Source organism: Phodopus roborovskii, unplaced genomic scaffold, assembly GCF_943737965.1.
Source record: "Phodopus roborovskii unplaced genomic scaffold, PHOROB, whole genome shotgun sequence".
NCBI lineage: Eukaryota > Metazoa > Chordata > Mammalia > Rodentia > Cricetidae > Phodopus > Phodopus roborovskii.
In genome coordinates, this window is record NW_026126418.1 from 28,298,818 (window position 1) to 28,314,075 (window position 15,258).

The 15,258-nt window shown below is 42.3% G+C and overlaps 1 protein-coding gene across 8 annotated transcripts in view; it reads right to left on the minus strand.

Moving 5' to 3' along the window:
* Nucleotides 1–15,039, minus strand: part of Osbpl6 (oxysterol binding protein like 6) — a 78,482-nt gene extending 63,443 nt beyond the window's left edge. For all 8 annotated transcript variants that reach the window (XM_051184425.1, XM_051184424.1, XM_051184423.1 and 5 more), the window contains exon 1: nt 14,790–15,039. In XM_051184425.1, the coding sequence (XP_051040382.1) occupies nt 14,790–14,891 (102 nt within the window). In that variant the 5' untranslated portion in view covers nt 14,892–15,039. The remainder of the gene's footprint in view (nt 1–14,789) is intronic.
* Nucleotides 15,040–15,258: the final 219 nt, after the last annotated feature.

Here is a 15,258-nt window from a genome sequence, read left to right on the forward strand (position 1 = left end):
GATCGCTAATGCCACTGAAATTGCTCACCTGGCTCTCTGCTCTTATTTGCTTCTCTTTCACTGTGAAATAACTGACTAAAGCAACTTGGGAAGGAAAGGATCTTTTTGGTTTACATGTCCATGTCACGGTCCATTCTTGAAGGAAATCAGGGCAAGAACTCAAGCAGGAACCTGGAGGCAGGAACTGAGAGAAAGACCAGGGAATAACACTGCTGACCAGCTTGCTCTCTGTGGACTGCTCAGTTTGCTTTCTAATACGACCCAGGACAATCAGCCCCTAAGTGGGCTGAGCCTTCTTACAACAATTAGCATAGACATGTCCACAGGCCAGTCTGTTGGAGGCAATTCCTCAATTAATGTCAATTAATTGCAAAATACCCTAGTTTATAGCAAGTTGACAAAAACTACCACCTTACTACTATCTTTTCTATTTTTTTGGTGTGTGTGTGTATGTGTGTGTCTGTGTGTGTGTGTCTATGAGGCCAAAGGTCATCCTTAGTATAATTCCTCAAAATGCCTATCCTGTCTCCTGGGACAAGGTCTCTCACTGTAACCTATAGGCTACACCAAGAAGGCTAGGCTGGCTGGCCAACCCACCTCAGGGACCTTCCTCTCCTCATTCCCAAGGGCTGGGATTACAGGCATACACAGCACACTTGCCCAGCCTTTTATATGCACGCTAGGACCAGGACCAGGATCGGGCCCTTGTGTTGGAATTGCCATCTCCTCAGTCCCTCTAAAATAAATTTATATTTACAATTATATGAAGTATTTTCTATAGAAAATACTTCTACTTTCTATAGAAAATAATTCTTATTTTCTATAAGCTAAAAGACTCAAAAGAGTTTTCATTATTCTTGTAGCCACGAGGCCCGACTCTCTCCTAAGTGCCATGTATTTTAGCACAACACAGTATTTCAGTGGTATTAGCAACCTAATCAGGTAGTGTTGCCACCAACCAACAGTGAATTCCCATTGTGCTTACCTATCACCAGCAACATGGGTTGCATGGGTTGTTTCATTACATCTCCTCAAGCTTTTGTACACTGACAAACTTATTTTTTGACTAATGGAATATTGAGGGCAGGGGTCAGAGTGGCACAGTCAGGAAGTACTGAGATGATCTGACTCAGGAGCACAGGCTTTTAAATATTATCTTCTACTGAAGTTAAAGCTAATATGGGAGGACATGCATTACAAAAATATCAAAGACATAACCCTGCCCCCACCAACTGAACACATGAAAAGGCTCCCTCTACCCCTCTACCACAAACTTCCATGGATTCTGAGGTGGACATGGTAGAGCGAAAGGAGAAAGGTTACAAACTCTGAAATACCATGCAACTTCAAGGTAATTTGTCAGACAACCTTGAAATTAACTCCCAGGTTCTAATTCTGAGAACTAAGAGTCAGCTGGCTTTAGCAGTGAATGACACAGAGCAAAAGGCATAACATTTTTAGACCAGAATACTGCCCTCATCCTATTTACCAAGTGCCAGACAAATCAATAACCAGGCTCGGCCTCTGTCTTTGCTCTGTTAAGATGGAGATAATATTTCTTGGAGGACACAGAGTTGGCATTTAGTGTATACAAAGCGCTGCTCAGACACTGGTACACAGCTGACACTAAATGGTAGCTACTATCTAGCTGTAAACACTGCACAATCAATTAGGAAGCTCATACATGCCTAAAGAAACAGAAGGATGCCTGCAACTGTGAGGGATCCCTTTGAAGGAATGCAGCCATAACTACAGTGCCACCTTACCTGTCAGTCAGCTCAGTAACCCTAATTAGGACCACGGCACGGCCAGTGCATCAGAATTAATCACGAAAGCTGTCAATGTGGATGGAGACAAATACCCTAGACATTCACCATGTGAGGCCAACTGCAGCAGGACAATGAGGACTCTGCAGCCACCTGAATGCCTGGAGTGGAAGAGGCTCAAATACTTGCTCTTGCTCGGGTCATCTTAATCATTTCCTCTAAGAAATACTTTTCTTTGCAATAACATATTAGAGCAGTGGTTGTCAACCTTCCCAATGCCGTGACCCTTTAATACAGTTGCATGTGTTGTGGTAACCCCAACCATAAAATTATTTTTATAGCTACTTCATAACTTTAATTTTGCCACTGTTACGAATCATAATGTAAGCATCTGTGTTTTCCGATAATCTTAGGCAACCCCTGTGAAAGGGTCATTTGACCCCCAAAAGGGTTAAGGTTCACAGGTTGTGAAACACTGAATTAGAGTCACTAAGACCACAAGGCCATGCTGTCAAAGTAGGAATCCTGTCCGCCTGTACTGAGAGCAGCAGCGGTGTATGGACAGTAAAGTACCCTTAAGTGCTCTGTGAAAGTCAGACTTGAAAATCTTAGGAACAGTGCAGTGCCCAGAAAAGGCCCCCCATGAGACAGTGGGAGACCCACAGGGAAAAAAGCAAAGTCACCACAGTCTGGTACTTCTGCACTGAAAAGGGAGTGTCTCTACGAATTAACACCTACAGACTCCACTCACCCTGCCTGTGTTTGGAAGCCTTTTATCCTGAGAAGTTTGTCTTTGGGGTGAGCTAAAAACCTAGTGCAATGGAAACTCCCAAGAATCTATGAAGGTAAGCAAGGCGTTGGTGGTTTACGCCTTTAGTTCCAGCACTCAGGAGGCAGAGGCGGGTGGATCTCTGTGAGTTCAAGGCCAGCCTGGTCTACAGATCTAGTTCCAGGACAGGCTCCAAAGCAATACAGAGAAACCCTGTCTTAAAAAACCAAACCAAACGAACCAACCAAACAAAATATCTATGAAGGTGACACTAGCTAAGACTGCTAGCAATGAGGTTAAGGATCCTGAACCAGATATCTCCTGTAACCAGGCAAGACTTCCAGTTGAAGGGATTGGGACCCCAACCCAGCCACATAACCTGCCTACACGACATGCTGGGGTAAAGGTGGTGCACAAACTATGGGAATGGCTGATGAACGATGGTCCAGCTTGAGACCCTTACCATGATATAAGTCCGCCCCTGACACTGCCTGGAGGACCAGGACCCAGATGCTGGACAGCCCAGAGATCTAGGATAAAACCAAACATGACCGGCAAAAATAAAGTCAATAAAATGATCCCTAAAGATATTTGCTATACTACAGATTGTTGCCTAGTCCAATTGTCAGAGAGGCTTCATCTAGCAACGGATGGAAACAGATGCAGAGACCCACAGCAAAACCTTAGGCAGATCTCAGGGAATCCTGTGGAAGATGGGGAGGAAGGATTATGGGAGCCACAAGGGCCAAGGACACCACAAGAAAACTTACAGAATCAGCTAATCTGTACTCACAGGGGTTCACAGAGAGTGAACTGACAGCCAGGGAACCTGCATGGGACTGACCTAGGCCCTCTGCATATGTGTGACAGTTGTGTAGCTTGATCTTTTTGTGGGACTCCTAACAGTGGGAGCAGGGGCTGTCTCTGATTGTTACCTGCTTGTGGGACCCAGAAGAGGAAGTACCTAGTCTCACTGCAACTTGATATGGCATAGCTGGTTGATATCCATGGGAGGCCTGCTCTTATCTGAAGAGAAAGGAGGAAGAGAGGATGGTGGGGGACAGGGCAGATTGGGAGGAAAGGAAGGAGAGAAAACTGTGATCGGGCTGGAAAATCAATCAATGAAATCTTGATTGTGGAGCTGGAGAGCCGACTCAGCAGCTAAGAGCAGTTGTTGCTCTTGCAGAGGACCCAGGACCCACATGGTGGTTCCCAACCATCTGTAACTTCAGTTCCAGGGGATCCTATGCCCTCTTTTCTAACCAGTATAGGTACCAGGCACACACACAGAAATAAATAAAGCTTAATAAAAGAAGTATTGCCTGAAACATGAAAGTACTACACTGATATTTGAATGAAGGAGTGAGAACATGATAGCCTTTTAATTCCCACAGCTGTCTTTAAGCAGAATCAGAACCAGAACATACCGTACTGCTTGATTCATTACTCAACACCCTGCATCCTAAACACTTGGCAATATCAGTTACATAGCAACATGGCTATGCAGCAACTCAGAAGCTAGCCTGAGCTACGAGAGACCTGTTTCAAAAGGAAAGTAGGACCAACAGTTTGGAGACTAGAGTTAATTTGTCACAATTACCCAGAATTAAAAAAGGGTTTTCAGTCTAACAATCACTCACATGATTACATGATTTTGCCAACTGTGTGTGTGTGTGTATGTGTTTGTGTGTGTGTGTGTGTATGTATGTGTGTGTGTATCCCCTCTAATCTTTTTGTAAAGGTTTATATACATATATTGCAGGCACAGCTGGATCATTCCAGCATCATTATGAACTCAGACTGTGTAGACCTATGATATGTCTATGTGTACCACAAATATTTGCTAAAGAAAGAACAAACAGTTGTAATACAGATAATGTTTTAGTTCCTGGTCAGGCATGCTTACATGACCAGCAGATAAAATATAGGTAATAAAGGGATGGAGCTGACCCAGCTCATGCCTCAGTGTGTTTAGAAAAGTGCCCCTTATTTCCCACAGGATGTGTCTTTGATCTTCATTTAACTTCATTTAAATTTATGTTGCTAAGGCTTAGAACATGATTATCAAAAAGCTGAGATTTAATGATAGAGAAATCTTGTATATAGTTACTGTAAAAAAAAAAAAAGGGGGGGGGAACAGAACCTAAAAACACCCATGTTAAAAGCAATGGCACCTTTCAGCTACTTTGGCATACTTTGTTCTTTAATGCATGTGCAATTATTAAAACTAAAATTGGAACTGAACTGTATTTCAGTTTTTCAAATTAACTTTCCCCAAGCATTAGATATTCTTCAAAAAATTTTTTAAATAGCTGGGTAAGACCTCACTCACTGGATGGCAATGAAAGGCTTCTTTATTTCTGAACATATTCTAATTCTTCATTGATACAAAATATTTTGATAATCATTTTGTGCACAACTATTCACATGTATATTAAACTAAAAGGTAGTCTTTGGTAATTGCATACATGAATACAGAATATTTAGATCATTGTCTCTCCTATATAACTTTTGTTGTTTCGTTAAGCTATATTGCTTAGAAGCTAAATTACTGGTCCTCTAACATGACCTTATTAAAGGTTTTCTATATACGTTGCTAGGTCCAAATCCATAAAGTCTATGCACACACTTGGCAGCAGTGTGAAAAAGCATGTGTGCCCATAAAGCCTCACCAATGCTAGCTACCGTGGATGTTACAGAATCAGCTTGTAGTTAGGAGTCAAAGTAATTAAGTCTTGCACTTGGAATGTGAACTAGATGGCATGCATGGTGTGTGTGTGTGGGGGTGATATCTGCACAATGTTTGTAACCTAGAGTTAGACAGGTACAGTGCAGAGTGGGTGAAGGAGGTGAAAGTTTTCCATTTGTTTCTCAAACAAAATGAAAGTTTTATAGACTTAAGGTCCTCCCATATGAAGCTTGATAGTCCTAATGAAACACCTCAAAGCATACTCTGACTTCCAAATCCTAGAGAGTAATAGACTCCAGGAAATGACAGACTTCTAGGGCCTTTCCAACCATCTACAGTGCAAGGGGCCCTCTGGGATTCACTAACACCATCTATTTGGTGTTCTGCCTACAAATCTAACAAGCTGTGTTAAGCTTGAATCTGACAGACGGATTTGCTGCTGTAAAAACCAGCAAGCTTGGAAACAGGTGAAGGCAGGCCTAGTGAACCGGTGGGCCCCTGCAGGCACCCCAGGAACAGCAGCAGACTCTTTTCCACTAATGATGATTTCTGCATCATTTGTGGGTAATGAGTGGCTAAGTGCCAGGTGTCAAATTTCTTTCCAGTGGTCTCTGCTTCAGCACTTGTCACATGTACTGAATGTGTGCTGTAAACAGCAAATGACAGTGGTGGGGAATCTCCAAGTGGTGGTGACAACGAGAAGGCTGGTGGGGGATGCTGCTCATTATTTCTAATGGGAAAAAAAAAAAAAGGCTAACTGCAGCTTGCAGTAAACAAACAAACTATCAAAAAAAAAAAAAAAAAACAAAAAAAAAACTTGGCATCCCAAAGCCAACATATGCAATAAATACACAGGCGTGTCAGCCAAGTAGGACAGCTATGCTCCACCATACCCATAAAGATTGCTTTGGGTAGCATTGCATTTACAGTTTACTAGGGCCAAGAGCATATGAACGTGAGCATTGATGCTCAGGGGCAAACATGAGGGGGCAATACTAACCCGGAAGTGACTGACAGACACCCCCCCCAACTTTACAGAGTTCTCTAAGTACCCAGAAGGCCCTTCCCCTGGATGTCCAGCCTGACTGTGCAGTAAATAGATCGATCAAACAGTGCAGTGACCAGAATAGGGCCTGGAGAAACAGGCATCCAGAGAGCAAACCCTGTCTTCATTGCACACTAGCTCTGGGCTATACTGCCATACTTTAGTTCTCTGGAAAAGGCACTCATGGCCAGCCTTTCACGGTGAGCACTCATGACATATCAGCTGCTGCTGCTGTTCGATCTACTTATAAACTCTGCCTAACACTTGGGATTTTCAGAATATCCAATTGGAAAAAAGTGCTTAAATCAAAACTTGGTTAGAGTATCAACTGTCACAAAGGAAATACACTCACCCGCCCATCCCACCAACCAAATGCTAACAAGGAGAGACCTATTTTAACTTCCAAGATCAGAAGAGACTGGCATATTCAGGGTAGTGTGGTCATAGACAGAGATATTATTTTCTTATTGATGCTTGTCCTAAATCCTGAAAAGTGAACCCCACACAAAAACTGAAACCACCAAAAGGCTAAATTTAAATTGGAATAAAGCCAAGAATTTATTAGCATTAACACTAAAAATTTAGTCTTTAAGATCATTCCGGAGAAGACAGTGCAGATTTTCAAATCAGGTTCCAGATCTTTCTATCTGCACATCTGTGGGGCCACTGGATTCTACAGAGATGCAAGAATTCATGCTATACTGTTCCCCATGGAGAAGACTCCAAGTGCTTTAAACTTCAGGTTAGGTATAAAATTGAAAATAGTTGTGTATTTCCTCTGAAAATTAGACCACTTAGGGCTAGAGATGGCTCAGTTGGAAGAGCATTTGCTGCAATGCACGTTGATGATTGATTCTCCAACACCCACATAAGAAGCTGATCAGAGGTGTGTGTGCTGGTAACCTTGGTGCTGGGAAGCAGAGACAGGCAGATCCATGAGGCTCACTGGCCAGTCAGCCAGTGAGAGATCCTGTTTCAAAAATCAACATGTTTGGCTCCTGGAACAAACACCTGAGGTCTCTGGCCTCTACACACATGCATGTACGCCCACATACACATAGACCTGCACACACACCTTCCTACCATGCACCCACCCACACAAACACAAATGTTAAATGTTTCAAAATTAGAGCATTTTTAAAAATTTGAGACAACATTACATTTTGCACAACTCAAGGGCAGAAACAGGTTTCATATTCATAAGAGAAATATGGTTTGTTTTAAAAGAGAACCCCAGTCATCTCACAGAAGATGCTCCAGGGAATTACCCAGAAGAGACATATGCCAATTCAGTCATAGATAAGCTGGGAGATGTGTTTACCACTGTCTGTCCAAGAAGAAAACTTGTTATGAAAACCTAGGACACGAAGTATAAACATTTAGTTCTAGGAAGGAGCCTTTCATACCGACTACAGGTGCTGAAATGGCTATCAGAACAGAGTCTATTGTTAACTGGTTATACCAGCTACCAGCACGCAATTCTGCTGACTCATTGCTGGGGATGACCTCACACGTCACCAGCAGGCACAACTACAAGGGCTATGGCTGGTTTTGAAATATACTGCTCTTGCTAACACATAGGAAAATTTTGGACGCTCATGTGTGATGGCTAGTCTTCATTGTCAATTTGGCTAGACTTAGATTCACCAAGAGAGCATGCCTCTGGCATGCCTGTGAGGAGGGGGAGAGCAGAGGATTAACTGAAGAAGGAAGATCTACTTCCTGACTGCAGATACAATGTGACCAGTGGCCTCATAATCCTACTGACATATCTCCCCTCGATAGATTCTGTCTCCTTGTCCTTACCTTGTCTTTTGTAAAAATTTTGTTTTAGCAGCAACAAAAGTTAACTACTATAAGGACTTGGAAGATAGCTTGGTTGATCAGGTGCTTGTTGCACAAGCAAGAGGATGGTTCTCAGTCTAGATCTCCAGCAGAAAAACTCAGTTGAAGCAGCATGCATCATCAATCCCAATGGTGGGAGAGCAGAGGCAAAAGCAGATCCCTGAAGCTCACTGGGCAGCTAGTCTAGCCAACCAATGAGCTTCAAGTTCAGTGAGAGACTCTGTCTCAAAAAATGATATGGAGAACCATGAAGGAAGACACTCAACATTGATCCCTGACCTCCACAAGCATGTACATACATGTGCACGTGCAAGTTCACATGTACACAAACATGAAAACCTATTCATACAAATATCTACAAACATACATCATGAGGGGACTTGAGTGCATGTGGGCACACACACACACACACACACACACACACACACACACACACACGAGTAACACACTAATGCAAGAAATCTATAACTGTTAAGGATTGATCATGATATCGAATATAAGTGATAAAACTAGAAAGAAGACCAACTACTAACCTATGTCTTTTTTTACATTTTTCCTTATTTATGAGCTTCAGCTAACTTTGTGTTATTATATAATATAACTGCAGGCATTTTGCTCTGCTCTTTTACTAAACAAAAATGACTAATTCAGGCCGGGCTGTGGTGGTTCAAGTCTTTAATCCCAGAACTTTGGAGGCAGAGGCAAGCTGATCTCAGTGAGTTTGAGGCCAACCTGGCCTACAGAGTGAGTTCAAGGACAGCCAGGACTGTTACACAGAGAAACTCTGTCTCAAAAAACAAAACAAACAAACAAAAAAATGACTAATTTGCTTTAAGATTGACAAGATGTAACTAGAAGACAGCATTGGTGGAAAGGATGCACTCTGACCCAGTATTCTTACAGCCATGACATCCAGTTTCCTGAAATGTCTTGCTTATGGTACAAATAAATATAATCAATGGCACTAAATAGGGCACACTCTTGAGCCTGCTTCTACAACTATACAAATTGTCCTTACAAGGAAGCCTTGAGCATGTTGTATTACATTAAAATAAAAAAAAACATTTAAATACGTAAGCATAAGTAGTTGCAACAAAAAAAGGGGAAAGAAAACAAAATGCAATCAGTGGGTCACAAATTTAGTAAAATTATTTTGTAAATTCATCATAAAATGAGTATGAGGATTGAGTGGGAAACAGTAAGTCTGATTGTCAATAGTTACCTCTCATTCCCACTGATATTCTGAATACTGGTCAAACTGCTGCTACCTCTGGTTTTGTCTAGTAACACTTCCTTCACAAGCCTTCCCTACTCACTCCTCCACACATCCATTCTAAGAGGCAGGCAGAAGAGCCTGGTTCTCTCCACTCCTCTCTGCAATGCTTGGACTAGCCTTCTCCTCCCAGCATCTTTTCTTCTCAGGCTGTAAACATTTAATTATTGTTTTCTCTTCTTGCTGTAATGTCAATGTCATGATTATTTCCCTACAGCTACACAAGCCTCTGGACTCTGCTTACAACCTTCTCTCATCCCAATGTCTTATTCACATGTTCATTCAAATATACCCTGAACACAGCACATGCACAAGACTCTACTAGGTACCAGGGTGACACTGCTGAATGTCTTTGTGTTCATGGGACTTGTGCTCCAGTAGCAGAGACTAGAACTAAAGGATACAATATAAAAGATAAATATATAACCAACAACCAACACACCAAATGGTGATTGATGTTTCAAGAACAATGAAACCAGCTACAAGGACAGTGAATGATAAGGACATGTGGAGAAGGGCCAAACAGAATAACCAATGAGGGAACAGTCAAAAAAAGTCAAGTGTGCAAGAAAGTCAGACATAGCTGGAGAAAAGCTTAGACCAAGGAGACTAAAGTACATAATAACCTCCGAGAAAGAATACAGTAAGAACACAACTGGAACATGTCAGGAATATACTGCAGATAATCAAAAGAAATGCAAAGTGGTAAGAGACGGGGTCAGAGGATTAGGCAGACACAGATAATAAGGGGCCTCGTAGTAGTCAATGCACAGCAACTCGATGTCATGTGGATGTTCTGGAGGGCTTGATGGAGAAGAGTTCAATCTACCTTGAATTTTGAAGGAAACACTCTGATTATCCTGTAAAGAGTGCTCTGTGTGACGGGTGAGAGTGGAAACTGGAAGATCAAGTAGAAAACTATGGCAACATTCCAGATGAGGAACCATGGTGGCAGAGACCAGAATGGAAGGGGTAGAAGCTGGCTATCAAGTCAGGTGAAGGAAAATCTACAGGGGTGTCTGTTGGTCAGAAGCAAAATGTGAGACAAAGAGAACCCAATGATATTTCCAGGGATCTTGGGATACACCCTTCAAAAGGAGTATTGTCTTTTACTGAGAGGGAAACTGGAAAGAGGCAGTGTTGAGAGGAGAATGATAAATTCGGTATAGGATACCTTTAGATCCATTAGCATCGAAGTATATCTTCCTGAGTAAGTTAAATATTACTGTCACAGGCCTACTGACATCCGAAATCAAAGTTCACAAATTCATATCTTTCAGGAGCCAGACAGTCCATATAAAATAAATACTAGAATAATTGACAAAGACTGGGTGGCTGATCAGGTAGAAAAATGTCCCCATCTAAACTAGAAGCCACTACTGAGACAGTCAGTGCTGCCATTAAGGATCTGGGCACAGTGTCCTGCATCTTCCAATTTATGAATGTAAGAAAAATATGGATATTTTTAATAGCCAAATATTAGGGGGGGAAAATTTTGGAATCTACTAAACTGTAAAAGTGTTTGATTGACCAGAGGTTTTACTTCAGAACTTAATGGTAATCTTAATCAATTATACCACCAAAGAAATGTTGTTCATCATTTCTTTCAACTACCTTAATAAGAAAACTTTCATTTCCATACACTTCACCCTTGAAGCTTTATTTGGGGAATGTTGGTTTATGAGAAAGCATTAAATCTCTAATCAACTCCTTTGCTACTCTTCTGGAAGTTTCATGGCATGTTTATGTAGTGTAGCCGTCAGGTATGGCAAATCACACACACAGGCAGTTATGTTAGGTGTCCTAACATCTTGTACCAGAGTCAAGTAATACCTCCAGTGAAGCATTTACTGAAGCCTTCGAGCTTGTTAAGGGCTAAGTGAACCCCTGACCCCATCACTGGGTGAAGAACACTCAGTGAAATGCCAGGCCCCATGCCACATCATGCCTCTGTCTTTTGCTTTTGTCTGCTATGTGGCTACATCATAGTGACAGGAAAGACTGCCAAGTGCTACTATACACAGATGTTCTCTGTCTTATTCATCCACCAGGAAGAAAGGGGAGGGCAAATGAATCTAGCATGGAAAAATCCGTAATAAAAAGACAAGATTAATAGCATTGTAAGCCTTCAAAAATACCCTCTGTTTAGAAAAGTTTACAACACAATGTAGAAGATCAACCCATAAATCGACCAAGTAAACAGTATAAAAATGCCAAACGTTGTTCAAAAGCGCTTTGACAAGATTAGTAAAGGAGAAGGGAACGTGGTTTTGAATGGCCACTGAGAGCCTCACATGAGCCACTCTTGATACCGAGGAAGCATTAGAAGGTGGAGGTGATGGAGGTCAGGGTAGGATTCCACTCAGGGAAGGGAATGAAGCGATCCAGATGGGGCAGACATAGGAATCACAGCACACAATGTACATGTTATGAAAAGGAACTGGACAAGGCTACATCTTCACCGGACACCCAACCCATATGGAAATCTGGCTAGTTACTTGTGTAGGGAACAGGAAGCCTTTGAAAGATTTCATGACTGCCATATTCAGGGAATTTGAAATGATGATGCCCTGAAGACACTGGGGAGGGGAGGGTCCTCACACGGACCTGGGAGAAGGTGATGAGAGTCTGGGCTTGGCAGCTGACAGTGGGAACAAAAGGAAATGATATTCCAGAGGAAGAATATGATCTACAGAGTTAATTCAGGGACTTAAAATGAAGGCAAAGAGAAGGACACAGAACAGACCCTGTGCCACTAAGAATTGTTCTCTGACAACAGACTGGCATACACATATTGCTTTATGTCAGTCAGAGAGTGGGACACCTAAGCAGAAGTGTTCAATGAGCTCATCAGCACTGTGCACCTAGAACCTATGAACAGCAGGTAAATGAGGTGCAATAAAATAGTACTGCGTTCTCTGCTGTGTTCTAGGTCTTTCACTTACGTGATTAGGAGAAAGGCAATTGAAGTGTGCATCCCAGCTATATCTGTATAAATGCCCATCAAATCAGGGGAAGAGAAGATCGAATGCAGGCTAATTTATCACACTTTCTCTGTGCCCTTGTACTATAGAGATGCATGTAAAAGTACTACACCCCATCACAATATGTGCCAAGCTTCCAGTTTCTCTACATTTATTCCATGTCTTAGGTAGTGATGGAGGTGAGGGGGGAAATGGATGATCTTTATTTCTTATTACTCTTCTCCTCTTTGAGAGAGATGGACAGACACAAAAGAAATATCAAGAAGGAAGCAGAGGAGAAAGTCTCTAGGAGTAGCCTCACCTGCTGAGATACAATAGGACAAAAATAAATTGTTTCCTTAAACAATTAATAGCCATACAGCCTTGGCTAGCCTGGAGCTCATGATGAAGCCCAGGCTGGTCTTGAACTCATAGAGTTCTGCCTGCCCCAGTCTCCAGTGTTGAGTGTTGAGACTGAAGGCCTGTGCTACATAGTGAGACTGTCCCAAAACAATCATGCAAACATACAAACAAAATAGTACTTGCATAATATCTAGTATTTAAATTTCATGATCAATTAACACACCCGTTTCCCATCACAGGACTTCCACTCACAAGCCAGTTGGGAGTCATCCAGTCTACCTTCAGGTTGCCTGCAGTAGGTGGGGGTCTCCAGTGTCCCTGTCATTTGCGTGTGGGGCCTAGAGCTCAGGTGCAGCAGGCAGATCAACAAGGCATGACAGCTGTTTCTATAGCAATCATCAGGGTTTTTTTTTTTTTTTCCTTTTATTTACCACAGGTCTCCAGGGTGAGCTGGGTCAATGCCTTCCTGCTCCTTAGCAACCAGGAAGGCTATGCAACTCACAATTCCTGAGTTTAAATGCCCAGAGCAAAGGATAAATAGAGAACCCACAATGGGAAAGAACAGAGGGGCAAGTGAAGGGGAGGCTTGCCAACTTAGGGGGCATCTCAGCATATGGTAGTTATTTAACACCAAGTGTTTCCTTGGTAGCACTCTGAGACTCGGAAAATCTACAAGTGCATTGAGTTAAATATTACAACATCGGGTAATCAGATTTAGTTATTAGTTAACAGCAGAGGTACTGCTGAGAGAGATAGTGTATGGGTATCCTTTTGAACACTGCAACAAAAGGCACCAGCATTAAAAACTTCCCCAAGACCCTGTAGTAGGAATCTTTGCATTCGGATCTGAGAAAATAAACATGTAAGAAACCAACACTTTGTACAGACTGCCCTGGAACTTCTTGCTCTAAGTGGCAAGGGTATGCTGGGAGGGCACGAGGTTGGGGGTTCTCTCCAAAGCACCCACAGAAATGCATTCCCACTGCTGTAGATCCATTTAAAGGTGCACGCGCAATGAATTATTAACAGCCAATGCACAGCCTGGCACCATGGCTGACACCTACAATTGCAGCACTCGGAGGTTCACAAAGGAGAATTGCTCAAAGCTTGAGACCAGCTTGGCTACACAATCAGTTCCAGGCCAGTCAGACTACATGAGAAGCAAACACCAAACTGATAAACACATTTAAATTAGGCAATATGCTCTGATCATCTAAAATGGGAGCGGGGCAGAGATGTGAGTGATCTTGCAAGACTATTCACTAAGTAAAACTCACACAAAGGAAAATTTCCATAAAAAAGTTGACAGCGGACTTGTAAATTTCCACTTACACAACCAAATTACTATCATAAGACACATACTATGGGAAACTGTTATTCCTGCCTGTGCTGGCTGAAATACCGCTTGTTGTGTCTATGGCAGCATTTATATGATAAATCCCCACATAGCCACGCCAGCAGAGTGGTCCCCCAAATACGAATGCGGCAACTAACTGCAAAAAAATTGCTTTACAGAAGTGGATCAAATAGAACAATGGGTGCATTCTACCATAAATAAGCTCTGACACTGTACTTCCTCTGTTGCCTTTGAAAACTATTCAGTCCTTGCTGCTCAAAGTTCCAGGATACTACAGTTTCATCTGCCTCCTAACTCTTGAGTCTGACAGTGACTAGGTCCCTCAGAACCTTGCAGAGGTTAGGACTTATAGAGCACTGTTGACCTTACAAAAATTCTCCTGGGGGTTCATGGGTTCTTTTGTACCATGCTGAAGAAGAAGGACTGAGCATCACAGTCCCGATACTGGCTCAATAGCCAGGTATCCACGGTGAGAACACCAGGCTTCTCAGAGGAACCCTGCTCCATTCTGTGATCTGTACCCTGAAGACCCCTCCCCCTGCAAAAAGAGAAGCCAGTGTAAAGCTTCACACTATCGGGCATAGCTCACCAAACAAGGGGGTGACCTGTGACATAAAGGACTTCGCAACAAACTTTCAGATTTAGTTAGCAATTCCACGCTATACAAACAAACAGGGTTCTGTTTGCAGAAAATGATAAAACTGAGAATCTTCTCCTACCTGCCTGCTTTCCCTCTGAGAGGATGTTGATGAGGAGGCACTTCTATGGGTCGGAGTGGATGTTTTATGAGCAGGTGATATGCCCTTCTCGTCTGAACTCATCTCTGCAATTACTCTAGGGATGTGCACGTGAGACCATCCCAATCCTCTTTCCAACTCCCAGACCAAGAACCAGACGATTTGTGGCTTTAGTCCATCTCGCACCAGTCAGACTGGACCAGGAAAGGACAGGCCACTACTGAGTTGTCCAAACCACCTAAAAACAAAACAAACAAAGTCTCATGTCATTTAAAAAGAAATAAAATTCATTATATTTAGGGGAAAATTAATTTGTATTAACAAAGGAAAGAACACACACACACATAGAAACACAGATCTGGAGCTCAGAGACATCAAAGTTGGAGGCACAAGTTATGATTCCTATATGGATTCTGAAATTTCTGTATGTGTAAGGAAATTTTATATAACT